Source organism: Rhyacophila brunnea, unplaced genomic scaffold (assembly GCF_057557595.1).
Source record: "Rhyacophila brunnea isolate RB1 unplaced genomic scaffold, BYU_Rbru_1.0 scaffold_5, whole genome shotgun sequence".
Taxonomy (NCBI): domain Eukaryota; kingdom Metazoa; phylum Arthropoda; class Insecta; order Trichoptera; family Rhyacophilidae; genus Rhyacophila; species Rhyacophila brunnea.
In genome coordinates this window covers 48,914,532-48,935,835 of record NW_028233170.1, presented here as the reverse complement: position 1 = coordinate 48,935,835, position 21,304 = coordinate 48,914,532, and the positions used below count along the sequence as shown (strand labels likewise).

Genomic DNA, 21,304 nt, shown 5'->3' with positions numbered 1-21,304 from the left:
GAATCATAAATGTTTTAATATTATTAGAAAAACATGTTATTTGTTAAAATACGACCGGATCAATAATTAGTCTAGTTTTTATGATGGCAAACTATTTATTTAGTCTATGGTAATTAGACCGATCATCGATAACATAACCTTGTAGATTTTGACGTTTTACAAAATGGAAAAATGTTTCACAAGTCTCTTACGTTTGCGAAACTGCAGTAATAGAATTAGTGAGTATACAAACTGTTTTAGTAAAACTATAATACGCCGTATCGAGGTCTTTAGAGACCAAAAACCAAACCATAACAGAATACAGCCTAGTAGGTACATAACCCAAAAATAATTAGTTTTGGTCTCAAAACACCTTAACCATAAGGACGATATCGAATACTATAGCTTTACCGTTGTTTTAATTTACTACTTTGATACGTTTTTGGTTTCAATGGATTAATACACCCACAATAAAATTGTTTTCCTTCAAACTGTTCCTATTTTATTTCAGTAAATTCGTCATAATATACGCTTGTGAAATCACGAACCTTTCGATTATATCTTATAATATAATGTGTTGAGATTTATTGTTACATACATAATATTATGTAGTACCTACACAGATTACATAGACATTCATCCAAATATATTGAATTTGCCATATTTTCTTTTAACAGTTCAAAGGTACAGCTCATCCTCAGATAAAGACAAACCAATGAGTTCTAAAATGAAAGAGTTTAAAGAAAAACTTCGAGAGAAGGCACCATTGGGAAAGCTCGAAGAACAACCCTTCAATCACCCAGCTCAAGAAAAAGAACCACTCCCTCCATGGCCAAATAACACAAACCCACACACAGGTGAAATAAATGGACCCAGAGGACCTGAACCCACCCGCTATGGAGACTGGGAGAGAAAGGGCCGAGTTTCAGACTTCTAATTTTTCTTTGAATTGCTGTAGCTTTTATTATATTTATTTGATAGGTCAGTATTTTTAGTATTTGTGGTATAAATAATAATAATAACACGTAAGATCATATAAAAAGCGTTTTATTTTGAACTGACGGATTGTAAAATATCATTTTGATTCTTGGCAGTAGAATTCAACATCTTATACAACGTTGGCATTTAAAATTGACCCATTCGGCACTGTATCATATTGACGCAAATATCATACACTTTCTGAGCGAGTTCATAGTCTTTGGCTACATCACTCATTTCGCAACGATAGCAATTATTAAAATATAAGCCGGTAGTTCCTTCCAATTCCAAAGCTGTCGCACAATACACGGAGGTGCTTGCTGCTTGTTGCTAGAATTACAAAAACAAAAGATTTAACAGATAGACACGTCAGTTTGGACGATCGGCATGTTTAATATTGACAATAATAACAAAAAAATGAAACTACAAGAAAAAACGTTGGCCTTCACGTTGAATGAAATATTTGATTGTAAAATATTTAAAACGCGGGGGGGTTCCTATCAGTGGAGCGGGGTAGAGATAGGCTATTAAGATTTGATATAAATACTACATACTAAACTTTGTCAGTCATACTTATTTTATTTCATTTAAGTACTCGTAAGACTACAGTTTGGAGATAGTGCTGGTTAGTGTTTAAAATTAAATTAAACCCTGCTTAACCAAACCATAATAGTTTAGGTATGCTATGAGCGATCTGACAAAAATAGTGCACACTTTGTCAGTCAAACATATTTATTTTCATTGAACAAAGACAATGTGGCAATAATTTTTTAAATTAAATTAAACCCTGCCTACCCAAGCCATAGATAATAGTCAAAAAATATTCGTTAATCTGTAAATCTATCTATACTGAAAATTTATTGAAACCCATTATTCAAAAATGTCTTCTAATAATGATTTTCAAGACCTTTATCTCAGGAATATTTACATTACATCACTAAGTATGTTCGATCCTGAGAGGATCATCTAGGCCTCTGCAGAGTGGAGTTTGTATTAACAGTTTGCTTTGATGAGAAATAGATGTTAGTCACTTGCTCAACCCATTAGGCTGACTCAAGGCATTATGCAAAAATGCTCCAATCGGGCCATGCACTCTCTAGAACCGGCCCTGTTCACATATCTATCTATTCCTCGATCCCCGCATCCATCCTTTACACTACATACAGTGATATGAAATCGCGGCCATTACATTTTAATATAATAAAACTGATTGTCTCGCATTCTTTATTGTCGAATTATTAACGGAAGGTGATTATTTTAGTAACCGGACAAAACAGAACAGCCAGTGGAAAAATAAAACATTCATTTTTGTCATATCTACTTATTAATTAAATACACCTCAATAATTTATCTGCTTTATTTTGATAATCATGCATAACCCCACAGAATTATTTCGTTGTATCTAGCCACCCAAGCGTTTTCAACATATTATATTGATTAAGACGAAAAACACCTAGCTTGCCGGCAACACCGGGTCAAATCCCATTGAATTGAGGCTTTCCAGCTATTAGAAATGCGGAAATTATATGATTTGATTTGTTTATGGCGTATTGAAAACCTGTGTTATTAAAAATCTATACAAGATAATAGAGATACGACAATTTCAATATTAAATGTTATATTTTTCTGAAATGTCATAGTTCTGTTTATCCGTGTTCTGTTTGTTCATGTTTTGTTATATAATGTTCTGTTTATTCATGGTACCGATTTTTTTGCATGTAGATAGTACTAAATAAATGCAATTCTATTATGACCATGATTTTAATGCTATAAAAATTGTGGCTGTCATCGGATTCCTGTAACCCAGATCTCAATTATAATATTATTTATTAAATATTCATTTTTCTCTTACAATCAGTCAGTACTTATATATAATATGATTCGTAATGTTATGAGATAGCGGATCTGCAATTTCATGACATTGCGAATTAATATTATTTCATAGTGTAAATGTGTATAAATAGCGGGTCAGAATCGATTGGACATCTCACTCGATTACAAGTTTCCGTCAATGACACATTGCACCGAACTACCGTTATATTTATTATATTATATTGATTGTACCATTGTAGTTATTTGAAACAGTAAATAAAATCTCGCCTCCTCTATCATCACAAACAACTACTACCGTATCTCACCTGCAATACCTATCCTCCGCCGAACCAAAGAATACAACAAAATAAAAAAAATTAATTCACTTTTGTCATTTATAACATATATATACAGAATTCAGAACTTTCGCTGTATTTCAGTTACACCAACGATATATGTCTCATATATCAATCTTTCTACCGTGCTGGGGGTTTCTCCACGCTTTGTTTTCATAAACTAAGTAACTAGTTCGCTAACTCTCTCTATACTTAGAATCTTTAACGAATGTAAGAAATCAATGATACTTACCAAGGATTTGGTGAATGGTCTCACCAACGCAAAAAATAATCTATAAAGCCACCAATTACGACTTAAATTTGTTGAAACTAAATTTCCAGGATGTAAAGAGTTGACGCAAATATTTTTGGCCAACCATTTATCAGCTAAGACTCTGGCGCATAGAACATTACACAGTTTTGAATTATTGTAAGCCATCATGCTTCCAAAGTTTTCGGCGCTCGGCGAAAATACGTCTCCCGACAAGCAGTCAGTCGGAACAGCGAACTTTGCGAATCTGAAATGAAATTGAAAAATCTGAAATTATTGTAATTGTAACAATAAGTGTTAATAATTCGATACTTTCCTACCCTATTTAGCTGCCGTAACGGACCGAAAGCAGTTTTGTGTATAGAATAGATGCACTGGTGTACTTTATGATAATTATAGTTAGTATTAAAAGAAAACTGGAGAAAATTTGTTAAGTGAAAAAAGTGAGTTCAGGTGTTATATACATAAATATAAATATTCAACCAAATTGTGGCTAGTGGCAAAGACGATTTTTAATGTATAAAAAATGTGTAAAATACGGGCCTATGCAATCAGTAATACTTGAATAATTCTTACCTGACAATGTCCGTTAGGTTAGGTTAGGCTTTCGCAGTTATTTTGATTTTAACATTTCTTCGGTTAAACATAGGTAAATAAATGTTACATTTTATGGATCTCAGCCTAAAAAATTTCATTTTATGTCGAGTTTTGAGCTAAAACTTGCAATGATAGTTAATGCCCCACCCACAACACACGGTTTTTATTATGACTTGGTATCAATTTTTCAAAAATTAAATACTCGAATCGATCCAAACCACATTAGTATTTAACTTTACTGAAACATTTCACAATATTGCATAATTATACAATAATTATTACATATTTAATGGTAGGTCGCTGAATATATGAAAGCTTGTAAAAAACCCGCTGTTACAATTTTAGATTGAAATTAATTCATGACACAATAATAATAAATTGAGGGTAGAAGAAGTCGAAAGATGTCTTGCTTTGTGTCAAGCTATATGGCATTTCAGTTGCTTGTTTTATCCGTCAAATAATATTATTATTCATAGTTGATTAAAAAAAAAAATGTTATGCAAACCTATGTGATTCAGAAGACACGAATATTACTCTTGTTCCACTAGTATAGAATTTCTCAAGCAGCAAAGTCAAATATAAATGACTCAAGTGATTGACTTGGAATGTTGTTTCATAATCGTCTTCAGTAACCGAGTGTGGAAGTCCAAAAACGCCAGCATTCAATATTAATATATCTAATTTCCTAAAAAAAGAGGAAATGAAAACCATTTATAAATCGTTCATTAACTGAGGAAAAAAACATATTTCTTAGTTTGATTCAAATATGTATTTAATTAGTCAATATTCAGAACATTGCCAAGACCGCCCAGACAGGGTCGTATTTCTCCGAAAACTAAGGACAAGAAGAGGCTGTTTTGTTCGCACGGTTTGATTGTACTAACTAGAAATCATGAAGAACACATACACTTGTTTTTTTTCGTCGTCTCTTCCCCAAAAACATTTACAAAAATCATTAATCAGTCGGGAGCGAACATTCAAATTGAAATCGTCAAAGTGGTTCATAATAACAGAGTCACGATGAGCTCCTCTTTCAACTACTTTTGTTGTTGTATTGTAGCATTCGTTATTGAAGATGCATAATTTGAAACACAAAAATAATAAACAAAACAAATGCGTACGTTTCTGAGGCATACATTCAATAGCTATATATTAATGACGAAATGGATCAATCCATCAAAGTTGTTTCACTATCGACTGACATCTATGATTCTTTTAGTACTTACTTTGTAAGAGCTGCAAGATTTTCAGTAAATGATTTCACATCTTTCAAAGATGACAAGTCTAGTTTCAATGGAATGCAAAGATCTCCAGCTTTTTTCTTCTCAGCCTTAATAATATTCACAGCCTTATTGGCTTCGTTTATGTTACGGCACCCCATTATTACTTTACAGCCATGTCTCGCCAATGAACTGGCTGTCTCTAATCCAATCCCTGAATTTGAGCCAGTTATTAAGGCTGTTTTTCCTGTTAAGTCTCTTCCGTGAAGAACCTGTCCCAAAAGTAATAAAAATAAATTTCAATAATTTTGTAAACAATATGCAGAGAAGAACCTGAAAAAGTTTCTTATGACTGACCAGGCTACAACCTGTACTTGAAATGGAACCAAACCCTGAGAACACCTTAATTATTACCAGAACAATTGCTTCAAAATCTTCATAAGAACCCGGAACCGGAACTCCTTAAAAATTATAGAGTTCTGGAAATTCCATTGTTTTTTTAATTACGTAATATTTATTATTTTTCATCACTTATGCTGGAGCTAGTTATTCCGAATAAAAAGATATAACCTACAAATTTTGGTGTCCATAATATGCTCTGCCCAGTAAAGATATCAGCTTAAAAAAATAGTAATAAGACATCTACTTTTTGACTTTTTAAATAAAATAAAATATCCATAATATTTCTATGACTACGTGTAAGTATATTAGTATTTTAAAGAACCAGAACCACGGTCTTGATTTATGCACTGGAACCAGACCTGAAAAAATTGGGGCTTCAACTCTGGCGACCACAGAAAAAATCAGTGGTATGTTGAAATGAATCCTAATATTATGATTTTGAGAGAAAAGGTCTTATATTTGAATCTAGTTAATAAATTAACTTGTGAAAGAATTCAATCATGAATTTTAAGACTGGCAGACAAACGCGTGAAACCGCTGGCTTTAGTAATTGGATTCAAAGAGCACAGGATATAGCAAATGGTATAACATACCTGTCCACGTACCTGGTGGTGGACATCATGTGAGATGGAATTTCACAAACGGACCTCACTATCCAAATGAGAATACCCGGAGCGACATTCAACTATATGTGGAATGTCACATCCAAAGAAAAATGTTCAATGACATTCTGACGGTGCTGGTTTACAGCAAGAAATGATACCTTAAGAAATCTAAGGCCAAAGTTCCACAAATCGTTGAGAATATATTATGCTTGCAGCGACAATTGGGAGTAAGTGCTTAGATATTATCAGAAATGGGATGCTTAGAGAGCTTATCATTCACTAGTGGTGAAGGGTGCAGGTAGACTGTTAAGATCTGACATAAATAGTAGATAGTGTTTGTTAGTTTTTAAAAAATTAAACCGTGCCTTTACCACTTTATAAAATGTAAGAAAAAAACAAAAATATCACTTATAATATTTTAAATCGATTAATAAAAATATTTGCAATTGAATTTTTGTGTTGCTTGATTGAATATAATAAATGGTTAAACAAGCACCTTAATTTACTTCATAAATGTTTGAAACTTCCGACATTTGTTAAAGCACAATTAGCAGTGCTGCCACCTAGCGGGATAAAGATGCAGACTTAGTCTATTTATAGCTGTGCGGGTGTTCAGTTGTAACGGTATATTATTTTTTGACGTGTCTAAAAATAAGGACTCCAAATAAAAAACAACAAACCTATAAATTCAACGTAAATAATATTTAAAATTTTATCAGTACAGGGTATTTCACTAGGGATTATTAAAAAAATGGAACTAATATTATTTATTTGTCAAATATATAATTAGATACTAAAAACAATTACCAGGTGGCAGTACCACCTGTCGACATTCTTGGATGTGGCTTAGTTCTGCAACATAAATTATTTTGATTAAAATCACATTTAGACTTTAAAACCATCTGTCAAACTACAATGAGACTACCCTATCATTTGTTTTTCTTTCACAACACGACCGATTAAAATAAATGATTCCTTTATTTTCGTGTCAGTTTATTTTACAAATTTAGAATTTGCGTTTACGTGTTTTTCTTTCACAATACTCCATTGAAAACGTCTTCTCCCTCTCTCGCTCTCTCCTACACATTTACATATTATGTTTTCTTTCATGCGTTACAGATAAATCAAGACAAATATATTATAAGGTACCTAATTCATGTTTTATTGAGATCATATTTAAAGATAGAAAATACATTGCAGCTAACTTAGTTAACTTAGTTATAATACTGACAAAATAATGTTATACAAACAACAAATATAAAGAAGACAATGATTAATCTCTGTCTAAGTTTCATTGGAAAAAAATTGTCTGCCATTTCATTTTTGGCTATAAATGTGCTCCTGATGAAAATGAAAGTACAGGAACCCCTGATCAACAAGGTGAATCTGTGCAGCTGACAGGGATGGCAGGGATTCTTGGAACCGCCATAGGCTGTTTCAATATGCTAGTGAGGGACCATGGATCTATAAGATGGCCTAATTGAAAAAATGATTAACTCACCTGAAGGGCAGCGGTAGATGAGTCAAACCTTTGTCTGAAGTCATCTTTATGAGATTTTTCTTCAGTAGCAAAAGCAAGTCTTGGATCGGTATAGGTTTTTCGATTATTTTCATTGTCTACAAATATTATCCCTCCATTAGATTCATCAATTTTTCTTTCCCAACCATATGGTAACTCTCCGGAAACTATCTTTTTCTTCCCAGTTCTAGGATGAGTCCACTGCGTGCCTTTAGTCAAGTGGCTAAAATAAAGTATTACACACATTTATATCTCCGGTACTAAGCTTGATTCAACATCACTTGGTCGGAAATATAGTGTTCATGAAGTTCAGTTCAGTTGTCTGGCTGGACGGCAACGATACATGAATTTTGGGGCCTATACTAATTACTTTGGTAATTGTGCCGCAGAGGTTGCCATGAGCTTTTATATTTATTTTTTTACGAAAACAGTTTATTCCACGTAGACATTTATAATAAATACCTTTTTCTGTCGGCGCATCAGCTTTTCAATCCAATAATCGTTGATTTGAAATTTTCATACATTTTGATGCACCATTATCACAAACTAAGATTATACGAGGTAATATTAGGTTGGTGTAGGTTAGATTAGGCTAGTTTTGGTTTGGTCTAAGAAGAAAGTTGTAAAATCTCATGGCCACCTCTGCGGCACATTTACCATTATGGGTATGGGTATTATATACATAATATGGGCTCATTGATCACAATACAATGGCTGCTTCCAGTGAGGGCCAGAAAGCTAATGTTACCTATGATTCCTGTTGATTTTGGTAACATTGTATTGCATTCCGTCTAAGCGATAGTGCTCATAGAACGCGTCGAGCGGGCGAAGTCGGCGTATGAAGCGTTTATTCATAACCATAATCACATGTCTCTTCCCGCGCATTACCCTTCACCTATGTAATAAGCGGCCCAAGCAGCACAAAATAATTATTTTTACAGCGTCTCTCATAACAAAGCAATAAAAATATTATATTATTTCGGGGCTTGTAATTAATATTTACGACGACATTATTCAACCAGCGAAATATAGGACACGGAACAAAGAGTTCCCTGTTATTAAATAATTGCTTTTCGCCCGTCGATCGACGACGCCTCGAGCAGCGTAATTTTGGTAGCCGTGTTCAATGAATGGACTTCTTTGTATTTTCATTAAATCGTATCGCCGAGAAGCGAAAAACGGTGACTCATGCGGCAGGCGGGGCGCAAGGCATCGTCAAGTCCAGTGGGCACTGGCGTATTTGATTACGTTGTATTTTTGATGATTTACGCGCCACTTGTAGAAATTTTGCGCGAGCGCCGCACTCGCTGCGTCAATGGGCTTTATGCCTAAAAGTGTTTTAATCGCCTTTGTCTCTACATATTCGATTTATATATTATTATCCAAATTTTATCCATAGTATATTAGCCTTCTGGAGAATAATAACAAATAACGTGATGACTTCTTGTCAAGAAATTATTATATCTAGGTACTTATTTGCCATTATACAATTTATTTTATTCACAATTAAGCATTGTGAGAAGGCAAAAGTTATTGTTTTTAATATTACTTTATAAGATACCTACTTGACAAAGTACACACATCCATCCTGGGTTGCTCTTTCTTCCCATCCTGGTGGTAGTTCATCATCACTGTCTGAATCCGGTAGATGTAAAGGCATGGTTATTCGAGTATTTATTTTAATTTATGTTTATTCGGCTTATCTGGTACAAAAGGGAGACATCATATTCAAATTTATATAATAATAGTTCAAAGCTTGGTACGAATAATAAAATATATCTGTCAAACAAAGTGCCATAGATAATACTATACGTCTAATATAGATATTATACGTTTTATAGCTTTGCACCTTTTACTACACTGGTACGCCTTTTTGCCTGATTACCTACCTCGCATAAAATTAAATCAAGTGATATTCACTTGTATTAATATGATATGTTGTCCGCAGGACCTAACTAAAAAAGTCTTCAAAATTTCTCAAATTCTCTGTTATTTTTTTATGAGAATCAAAAAACCTATGTACCTATACATTTTCAACGCGCACTAGGTACCTATAATTTTTGCCTAAATATTATACCTTATTTCTTACCGCATTTTATATCATCATCAGCCGGGGTCAATCCACTGCTGGATGAAGGCCTCCCCAAGCTTTCTCCAACTCTCTCGGTCCTGTGTTGTTCGCTGCCACGTATTTCCGCCGAATTTTATATAATTCGGTGTAAAAAATGATGGCAGCACTGAATTAACTCTCTTCTCTGACAAGTTCTATGATCTATGGTGTATGAAATGACAGCTTGTCCCGACTCCTGACAGTATATAGAGGTTCGTTTCTTTCAACATGAACAAAACAAATCAAATTAAACCATAGACAATATACATACAAATTGTAGTTGACCGGAAATGGTTTGAGATTTGACGTTTGGTTCAGTGTATCATTGAAAATCAAACCGTTCTCGGACCATCAGAAATGGTTTGACATGAAACGTCAAACCAATTCGGACGATCCATAGACTAATGGCAATCTGTCAAAGTGTTGATAAGCATTATTCGGCATTTATATATCGTGAGGTGTTCATATTAATATGTTAGATATTTACACCATAGGAGTTCACTTGAATTATATGTATTATAGATTAATAATCAATACCTATTATTCATAAGTAACCATACGCGAACAAGACGCCGCTTTTGGTGTTATTATCTCAAAATCCAGCACTATTTTCTATGCAAGTTCGATTTAATATCATTATTATAATTATTATGTCAGACAAAGAATTTATTTTCATTTTATTTATATTTTGTAACGGAGATTCTAAACTACAAACTGTGTTAAATCAACCCGGAATGATCTTTATATTACCTAACGAATTTAATATGTTCGATTGTCGTCTAAGTCACAATATCATACTGTCGACATGAACAAGTGGTCAATAATTATGAAAAGCTCTAGCTAATTTTTAAAAACTCGTCATACCTATAAATCTTATAAATTAACTAAATGGCTACCTATTTATGAAGCATTCTTTATATTTTGTATATTTAAAATGAATGAATACGACAGTTTGTTAAATTTGTATTATTGTAGACCATGATAGGAGGTTAGATTTTCATAACAAGTTGACGTTTCAAATATGTTTCTGTTTTAGAGACTAATATATTATGAATTAATTTTAAGTACTGGCAACACTAATTAGTTGTCAGAAAAGCGTTTCCGTGGACATTCTACCAAACGGTTCCAAATCAAATAAATCCAACGGTGCCATTTGATTCGTTCAGTTCAGGTTCAATGATACGAACTATGGTCATTGTCCTGATGTTTTTTTTTATTTAAAGTGTCGAGGTTATACTGTGATCAATCATTTATTAAGACAGCAGTTTACTAACGTCAGTTTCAAGTTTACAACCCTGGTGAAATTATAAGGGGATGATCAATTCATTATTCTCTGAACAGATCAGGCGTGTCGTAAATATCAAAACCAAACGTTTTTTTCGATCTTCATACACTATGGCAAAAAGTAAATTCGAATATGTTAAGCAGTTTGAAGGCCACGAAATGTTGCTGCCGAACTGTTGGATTGTAGTCCGTGTTGACGGAAAAGGATTTCATAAATTCGCCGACAAGCATAACTTTGAAAAGCCAAATGACTCTAGAGGACTACAGTTAATGAATCGAGCAGCTTTGACTGTGATGGAGCAGTATTTAGATATAATATTAGCATATGGACAGAGCGATGAGTACTCTTTTGTTTTTAGAAAAGATTCGATTTTATATAACCGCCGAGTTAATAAAGTAATGTCAACTGTTACAAGCTTGTTCACTTCGTCTTATGTATTTCATTGGAGAAAAAGTTTTGAGAACACGGACCTGTTATATCCACCGAGTTTTGATGGACGGACTGTTTTATATCCTTCTGACCGAAATTTGATTGACTATCTCAGCTGGCGACAAGCAGATGTTCACATCAACAATCTGTACAATACAACATTCTGGAATTTAGTCTTGAAAGCAAACATGACTCCCGCAGAGGTAATGATAATTGATATAACTTTTCTTAAATACACTATTGAAGCCTTTAATATCACCATCTTCACCTCTTTTTTATGACAATATACTTGTTATACTGAGCCTCGGTACAGACACGACGGATTTGAACGCGCAGAGTCAATTTGTACTAGCACCGCCGCGGACAAGTGTGAACGAATATATAGAAGGTAGTTCAAATTGACTCCGCGCAAAATCCGCCGTGTCTGAACCGAGATTTAATTCTTCCACTGATATGAAAATTATCAAAACTTTTCATTGATTACAAAACCTGTATACATTCAGAAGATAAAATATTTTTATTAATTACTTAAGTAGTACTAATAACTTGTAATAACGTGTGAAGGTGGAAAATGAAGAACTTAGGGTATATTTGCAAGCTTAGGCTAAATAATCTGATCGTAATTTTGAGTTTAATTAACTAAACGCCAAAGCTCTATTCTTTCCCATTCAAAAAATGCTTAAATTAAACTTAAGACGTGTCATATAACTAAATATAATATACACTGTTACTAACCAATTTTAATAAAGGGTTAATGTGTTTTGTTCACATTTCAGGCTGAAAAATACCTGAGTGGTACGCTTTCTGCTGACAAAAATGAAATTCTATTTAGCAAATTCAATATCAACTACAATAATGAACCTGAAATGTTCAAGAAAGGCACAACACTTTTGAGGAAAATTGTCACTGATCCAGTAATAGACAAAAATAGAAAAATAATAATTGATATCCACGACGACATGATACAAGAAAAGTTTTGGAAAACGCATTATGAACTATTAGATGATAAAAAAGCTGAACATTACAATTTCTCTGAAAATATGTCAATCTTGGTAAATGAACAATTGCAAAAAAAAAGAATGGTAAGATTAAAAGAAGATACTTCTTAACACTTGTTTTCATTCATCTCCTATATATTATTATCCTAAGAGATTTTGGAAAACGCACCGACAGCCCATTTAAGCGACATTTTATTGTTATTTTTACATCTTCACTTCGAAATGTGCGCTACCGATTCATCTACCGATTGAATTGAACACATTTCAGAAATTTTCCATTATTTTACATGTACGTGACGTTTCTATCCGATATTTTCTTACACACCGTATACAATCGCCATATTTTCTGTTTATGCCTCGCAGAATGACGTCTTCGTCGCTTAAGACCTTCTAATCCTTTATTTGACAAACGAATTCGATTATTTTTATTCAAATATCGTAATGTAGGCATTGGCGCACTTTTTTCTGGTGAAAAAACCATAATCTTAGTACAATTCACTACGTATAATATCTTCTGACAGCGCCGTTCGCCACTGTCCGCAATTTCATAGATAACGTGATATTCCAAATTTGATTGTTTTAAGTACTTCTTTGTGGCTGTTCACTCAATCCTTTTTTATTGAATAATTACCTAGGCTACTTATTTCCATAGATCAGAATATAGTCTTATTAAACTAACAAAGTTGCCATTGCAAACAATGAAAGAAATTAATACGAATTGTTATAGTCATCAAAATGTGTGATATTGTATAATATCTACCTATTTTTATCGTCCCTATCATCATCAATCTTGACCTATCTATTGCTGGATGAAGGCCTCCTCAGCCTTATTCTACTCCTTACTTATACATGAATTGTTATATTTATCAAAATCAGTGATATTATATTATTATCTACCTATCTATATATAATGCCTTTATTATCACGAGCCTCAATAAATTCACTGCTGGATGAAGGCCTCTCTACGTTGATTGTATTCTTGACAGTATTGAATTTCTATATTTATTAAAAATGCTAATGTTATTTATCTACATATTCATATCGTCATCATCAATCCACTGCTGGATGAAGGGTTTCGCAACATGATCCTACTACTATGGGTTGAACGAATTTGTGATATTATACCTATTTCTATCATCCTTATCATTATCGACCTGAACCAATCCGCTGCTGAACAAAGACTTCCCTAGCCTGATTCTATTCCTTTCTGCCATTTGAATTGCTGTATTCATCAAAATCTGTGATATTATATTTATCTACATATGTATATAGTCATCATCATCAACCAGGATCAATCCACTGCTGGATGAAGGGTTTCATAACCTGATTCTACTACTAGCGGTTAAACAAATTTGTGATATTATACCTATTTCTATTATCCTCATCATCATCGACCTGAACAATTCCACTGCTGGATAAAGGCCTCCCTAGCTTGATTATATTCCTTTCTGTCATTTGATTTGCTGTATTTATCAAAATCTGTGATATTATATTTATTTACATATTCATATAGTCATCATCATCAACCAGGATCAATCTACTGCTGGATGAAGGGTTCCACAACCCGATTCTACTACTAGCGGTTAAACAAATTTGTGATATTTTACCTACTTCTATCATTCTCATCATCAACCTGAACAATTCCACTGCTGGATAAAGGCCTCCCTAGCTTGATTCTATTCCTTTCTGTCATTTGAATTGCTGTATTTATCAAAATCTGTGATATTATATTTATCTACATATTTATATAGACATCATCATCAACCAGGATCAATCCACTGCTGGATGAAGGGTTTCACAACCTGATTCTACTACTAGCGGTTAAACAAATTTGTGATATTATACCTATTTCTATTATCCTCATCATCATCGACCTGAACAATTCCACTGCTGGATAAAGGCCTCCCTAGCTTGATTATATTCCTTTCTGTCATTTGATTTGCTGTATTTATCAAAATCTGTGATATTATATTTATCTACATATTTATATAGACATCATCATCAACCAGGATCAATCCACTGCTGGATGAAGGGTTCCTCAACCTGATTATACTACTAGCGGTTAAACAAATTTGTGATATTATACCTATTTCTATCATTCTCATCATCATCGACCTGATCCAATCCACTGCTGGATAAAGGCCTCCCTAGCCTGATTCTACTCCTTTCTGTCATTTGAATTGCTGTATTTATCAAAATCAGTGATATTATATTTATCTACATATTCATATCGTCATCATCATCATCAACCAGGATCAATCCACTGCTGGATGAAGGGTTCCGCAATCTGATTCTTGACAGTATTGAATTTCTATATTTATTAAAAATGCTAATGTTATTTATCTACATATTCATATCGTCATCATAATCATCATCATCATCAACCAGGATCAATCCACTGCTGGATGAAGGTTATCCTAACCTAATTCTACTCTAATTGGTCGTATAAATTGCTATATTTTTTTTTATTTGTGATTTTATATACCTACCTATTTATAATACCCAAAATAAATTTTGTTTCGATATGAATGTCCCGCAACGGAAGACTATGTTATTTAATGTTAAATTTTAATTCAAAATTTGATTTTTTAAATATTATTCAATGGCTGCAAGCATTTATTATTTATATACTGCTAACCTTTTATTATCTAAATGGGTCCCGTGGCAGATTAATATTCATGTTATATTGGATCACCATTTATAATAATCACATACATTGCTTTATATTCGAATTTATGAGATGTATAATTATTTATCATTATTAAATGCACGTGTTTTAACGAAAATACCAACTACGGTAAATACCACGTAACACTATTTTTCAATACTGCATCGTCTCCATACAAATTGACGAAATTTTTTTTTCGATAAATTCGATTTATAGCGATTTTTGCTAATTCGAAATCAAATTTTCAGGGTCCCTTGGATTTCGAATTATCGAGGTTATACTGTATTAGACATGACAATGTGGGGGTAGGAAGAAAATTAGATGAACTCCATTAAATAACGACCCGCACACTTTATGCATCTTGACGTCATTAGATAACATTATGTTAAATACCAGGAAATAAATTACTTATGACGATTCTAATGTTCACTTTAATTTCCTAACATTGGATGGTCAGTACAACAAGCATTGATATATGTAGAAGAATAAATACGTCTTATAAAATAAGGAATGTGATTCAAATAACATTTATTTACAATCTGCTTTGATGATAGCTACAATATTTCACAAAACAATAATATACATATTTCGGCGGCTCTCGTGGTGCAGTTGGTAAGGCGCTCGCCTTCCACCCGAGAGTTCCTGGGTTCGATTCCCGGTCATGACAAAAACATTTATGTGTATTTCTCAAAGCCTGGGTGTTTGTGACTGTTCAAAATTACTAACAACCACCTTGTACGAAAAAGCAAGGACATGGTTATTAATAATTCTAAAAAAAAAAAAAAAAATATACATATTTCAATTTAAAGAAATTATAATTTATTAATTTTTACAGTATTGATTTAAGCGAGTATATATATTTTAACATGAATAATACTTTGCGTAGCTCAGAACACCGACGTAATATATTATAATATATATTATTAACTAATCTATCTTTTTTTACAATAACTGGGGCTGTGCCGTTATAGAAATATTATGAATAACAATGAAACACATCATCTCCCGTCATTCAAAACATTCATCATTTAGTTTGTCATAGAAATAAAGTATATTTCGGCAGTACATAAACAGGTTTTTTTTAAGTCAACGATGCAATGACAAACCAGACACAGCCAACGAACGATACATTGATATTATAGTATGTAATCAGAATTTGTGAATTATTTAGAAAATCGGTATGTAGTTATCAATTTTAGCGCGGTGCTTTTGTGCGACACATTCACTGATCCAAACAATATTGCGGCACTCTTTTAAATAATAATAAATTTAAATATTGCAATAGGCGGTTTATGACATATTCTTTCAATGTCTAACTAACCCTTCACTTCAGTTATGTACGTAGCTAATTGGCAGTGTCAAATTAGCTGACAGCAGTCTCAGGATTGAATCCCAACCGGAGATGTATATATTTGATTGCTATTATTCTGCAGCTACACTAACTATAATTTATTAAAATAGATGCATACAATTTAAGACTAAAATAAAAATAGCAAATTACAATAATTGTAATGTTTTTATAATTAATTTTATCGACGTCAATTATTATCTGAATCTGTATTTAAATGTGTAGATGAAAGTTTTTTTATAAAAATTGTGGTGTATTCTGGTATCACTTTTGATGAACATAGGGAAATCAAGTCATTTAATTTTGCTTCGGAGATCTGAGGTGGTTTTATAAATGCTTTGTGTAGTTGAGGTTGTACTGATCCTCCGCCCTGACGTTTTCTAATATTTATTACATCAAACACTTCTTTTTCATACTTATTTTTATAGAACAGGCAATAAGGATTGTTTTTCCTCACTTCAATAACGCGAATGTCTACCCAACCTTTTCGTTGAGTTGAAAATTATTGCCCATTTCATTTGCTAACTTGTGAAAATCAAAAATCTTATCAGTGCCAATTTCCAGAGAATCACTGGAATCCACTGTATTGGTATATAAATTGGACCTGACTTCAAGACTCTTTTTTTTGTTTCTCTATGCAAGAGTGTATAGAGTCACCCTCGTTCTGGTTGTGTCCTACGACCAAAAAGTAGTGTGTGATTTTTGGGATATTAAAATTCTGGACGGGGTATAAATACATTGCTGTAATAAATTTATTTTTATTCTGTCCAGCACAATTATCCAAATAAAAAATTACTTCCTTCCCAATTGATTGGTCTTCCAAAAATTTTAAAACAAGAATCAATTTCATTGGCCCCTTTGTTTGTAGTCCCTTCATGCTAAATAAAACAGTAACCATTTTTATTATTAATGTGTGTAAGATGGTAAAATTATAGGTTGAAAGCTTTCTTTTATAATATAGCACTGATATCTGGGCATTTGGTGTTGATAATACGGCCTGCAGATTATAACAACATACTATTTTATTGTTGGCTACTGCCTCTTCAACGTCTTTCGCCTTCTGTGTTCTCGATAATTGTTTATTTTTTTGATGAATGTCATAAAATTATTTAACCTGAATTATATTTTTCTCTTCGCTGCTGCAATTTTTATATTTTTCACAAAAGTCACATAGGTCCTTGTTTGCCTATATTATACAGGCGGACCTCGACTTACGAACGTTCGACTTTCGCAAAATTCGCTATTTCGCACATTTCAAAAAAAATCGTTTTTTTAAAACGTCGCGTTGGCCGTGGGGTTAAGATATCCCCTTCTCGCTCGCTCATAAGTAAGTGCATTTCTTGCGTCACTTGCATCCTGCTCGCACTCGTCACTTTGCTTGTGAGCTAGCTAGGATAGGTTTTGTCTTGCGCAGGAGCGCGTGCGGGCGTGTTATGTTGTGCGTTTTGCTAATTTTATTCATTTGAAATATTTCACCCTAAAGATTTATAAACAAGAGTGAGAAACAGAAAAACTGCAGTGTTGATACGAACAAAGAGAAATCAAGGACTTATAAACTTCACACGACGTTCTGATTGTGGTGAATCTTTTTCTTCAATCGGACGTTCGTATGATACAAACAGGTCTACTACGATATGTTCAATTTTGAAAAATAAAAATAAAATTAAGGAATACGTTCAAAATTGTGGAAATATATCTTTAAAGGTTGTTTCCAAAAGACACGGCATAGTTATGGATGAAATGGAAAAATATTTGTCATCATGGATCGACGACCAACATCAAAAAGATGTCCCTCTGAATATTTCAATTATTCAAGCGAAGGCTCTTAGTTTGCACAAAGATTGGAAGGCTAGATTAAAAGAAGATTCTAACACGATTTTTCAAGTAAGTAACGATTGGTTTATATTAAATTCACTGGAGAATCGGCTGATTTTCGCGGAGAATTTATTTCCTCATTATCCAAAATTATTGAAGATGTAGAATATTCTTCTAGTCAAATATTTAATGTAGATGACACAGGTTTATTTTGGAAAAAAAATGCCTAGTCGTACATTCTTATCTAAGGAAGAATCAGTTGCCCCTTGGCATAAACCTTCTAAAAACCGATTGACAATGCTTCTTGGTGAAGACTTGGCTGGTGATTTAAAATTGATGCCAATGTTAATTTATCAACCAGAAAATCCCAGGGCATTGAAAGGGAAGGATAAAGAATTGCTTCCAGTAATCAAATAAAGATAAAAAAAACTGGGTTTACTGCGTTAATATTAAAAGATTGGTTCACTTTACATTTCGTGCCAGCAGTTAAGCAATATTGTAAAGTTAATAATTTACCATTTAAAATTTTAAAATAAGAAAAAGAAGAGTGGCAAACAGTTAACTCTTGATAACTTTTTAAGGGAAACATCCGCAAACCCCACTTAAACATGTCTCTTAAACATCTTATATTTACTTGATAAATACATATTTCAAAATACACACAATTTAATTTTTTTTTACTTCCCTCTACTTTCGAACATTCAACATTCGCACACCTTTTCAGGAACCAATTATGTGCGAAAGTCGAGGTCCTCCTGTAATGGGTATTGTTGCTCTTGCAAACCAGCAGCATCCTTATCTATATCCAACATGGGTTCTTCAGCATCAGGAAATGTACTTGTCACATTTTTGAAAATCTGTAACATTGCAAAAACAAAAATATCAGAGATCTGATTGATATACTGTTGTGTTAATTGAAAGAGTTTATTATTGTTGGTGCATAAAATAAATACATACATAAGATAAGTCGATAATAATAAGTTTCATAACAATAATAATATTAAGGTTAGTTTTGTATATCATTTTAGTATAATAAGTAAGTCTAAAAAATAAGTCTTACCTTTTTAGAAGTTTTTCAGCTTTTAAAGCTAACTCCACCATCATTCTAATCCTTAAACTCATATTTGATAAAAACAAAATACACTGCACTACATTACTTCAATCAAAGGAAACAATGATGTGTTGTAGAATACGTCTGGATGCGTTATCAAAGTCTTAACACTGAATCATTTCAATAATTGCCTGCTATCACAATAATAAAAACAATGCCACATTGCATACACCAAAATAATGCGTCTGATGCTCGGGTTTCACAATTAGTCATGGCTAATGTGAAACCGAATCATGTGCAGATACTATGGTTTTACATTAACAATGGAAGTAAATCTTTGTATTGTAAAACCCAAATATCTATCTTTTTTAATGAAAAATTTTAAGTTTGCAGTAACTTCACTTTTACATTATCAAGTTCATGACTTTTGCAGTTGTTTTGCATTTAAATCTCGAAATTGAAAAATTTGCACTTGCTATGGTTTTACACTCACGGTGCGATTTGTTCAACCTCTTGGTAATGTAAACAAGCATTTTGATTCAACAGAAAGATTGAAGCAATAAGATAAAGTGGGGGGAGGCTAAGAATTATGGAAAAATCAAAGATACCAGATAATGAAAAATACTATTTGAGGATTAATCACATTTTTGAAATATTTATATTGATACACTATCATTTATTATCAATTTCACAAACGTTAATGATAACAAAAGCTTATAATTTATTTTATAACAATAATCAATATATTGCTGAAAAAACAAGTTCTAAATATTTTTAATAATATGATATAATATGTAATGATAGTGAAATTGTTCATATGACTGGAATTTATAGCATTGTGGAAGAAAAAAAATTATTCGAGAAAACCTCAATTTAAAAGTAATTCGGTATAATATGTACATTACTAGTAAAATAAAATTACCAATTACCTCATGTTCAAAGAATTTATCCTCCAAGGTTTTGTCGCCAGCGTTATTGCCGGCTCCCTCAAAGAGAGCAGAATATTCTGCGTAGTATTCAGCCACGGCTTTCACTTCATAGTCATCGGCGCGGGCGAGCGCAGCTAACCCGTCGGGATGCAGTTTACCGCAGCGAGGGTATAACTTTGCACGATCATCCTTGGACAGTTCGGTACCAAAGGAGTTAATGGTGATTATGATAGCACGACGATCAGCCTCGAACTGAAATTGAAAAAAGCGTTATAATAAAAAAAAACACATGGGACAGACTTCTATAGATAGAAGCAACAAGGATGCTATTATTTTCACGCTTTCTTGTTAAATAGTATGTGCATAATGAAATATTTCAGGAGATATTTACGCCAAACTGAGTCCGGTGATAGAAACGTTCAATTATAGATCGGAAAGTTGGCGGTTTCAGCCTATCACGACGAAGTATAACATGAGACATTTTCGCCAATCTGAGTCTGGAGATAGAGCCCAGTGGTAGAGGTAGAGTTTGACTGCAGATTGAAAGGTGGGCTCTGAGCTAATCTGTGGGTACTTTGTCATTTAAAGTAAATAAAGTAAAGTAAAAACGCCATTGAAAAAGATTAGGTGCCTAGGTACGTTGGTAGGTAATACGATTTTAATTACCTATTGCAAATTAAAACTGTTGAACAACTATTAAATATCCGTGACATTTAATACGACATACTTTGCTTTACTTTCATTGATTCTGTACATGTCTTAATTTAGTAAAACCGATTATCGAGGTACCTAAATAAAAAGAGGTCTCGGAGTTTCTCAAATTCTCTATTATTCGAATTTGACTTTGAAGTCCTTGAGATAGGGTTTGCTCTTTCTTCTTCGCGTGAGGTTGTATTCTACTAATTTATTTTCCTTTTTCTTGTCGTTGGTCATTCCTCCCTTTTTATTTACTG

The 21,304-nt window shown here is 33.0% G+C and overlaps 4 protein-coding genes across 6 annotated transcripts in view; 2 read left to right on the top strand and 2 right to left on the bottom strand.

The window, feature by feature from the left end:
• The window catches only part of LOC147066533 (V-type proton ATPase subunit d-like), a gene marked incomplete at its 5' end in the record, with an annotated part of 45,707 nt that extends 25,092 nt beyond the window's left edge, over positions 1-20,615 (bottom strand). Inside the window, one exon of the mRNA XM_085955667.1 lies at positions 20,352-20,615. Coding sequence (XP_085811793.1) covers positions 20,352-20,615 — 264 coding nt within the window. The remainder of the gene's footprint in view (positions 1-20,351) is intronic.
• Sirup (Starvation-upregulated protein) lies at positions 108-1,036 on the top strand. Its single transcript, XM_085955801.1, has 2 exons — positions 108-218; positions 657-1,036. Exons 1-2 carry the CDS (start codon positions 164-166, stop codon positions 914-916), a joined length of 315 nt encoding a protein of 104 aa, XP_085811927.1. The 5' UTR covers positions 108-163; the 3' UTR covers positions 917-1,036.
• On the bottom strand, positions 1,011-9,978 carry Wwox (WW domain-containing oxidoreductase). Of its 3 annotated transcripts, none has more exons than XM_085955797.1 (7): positions 9,796-9,978; positions 9,284-9,421; positions 7,701-7,941; positions 5,199-5,464; positions 4,478-4,657; positions 3,358-3,622; positions 1,011-1,287 (listed from the first exon to the last, which is right to left on the bottom strand). In XM_085955797.1, exons 2-7 carry the CDS (start codon positions 9,376-9,378, stop codon positions 1,105-1,107), a joined length of 1,230 nt encoding a protein of 409 aa, XP_085811923.1. In that variant the 5' UTR covers positions 9,379-9,421; positions 9,796-9,978; the 3' UTR covers positions 1,011-1,104. The 3 variants fall into 3 exon arrangements, with proteins under 3 accessions (XP_085811923.1, XP_085811922.1, XP_085811921.1); XM_085955796.1 differs by having other exon boundaries at positions 9,808-9,978; XM_085955795.1 differs by lacking the exon at positions 9,796-9,978 and having other exon boundaries at positions 9,284-9,528.
• On the top strand, positions 11,007-15,792 carry THG (tRNA-histidine guanylyltransferase). Its single transcript, XM_085955799.1, has 3 exons — positions 11,007-11,745; positions 12,319-12,714; positions 15,483-15,792. The coding sequence occupies exons 1-2, from the start codon at positions 11,143-11,145 to the stop codon at positions 12,649-12,651; spliced, it is 936 nt and encodes a 311-aa protein (XP_085811925.1). The 5' UTR covers positions 11,007-11,142; the 3' UTR covers positions 12,652-12,714; positions 15,483-15,792.
• Positions 20,616-21,304: the final 689 nt, after the last annotated feature.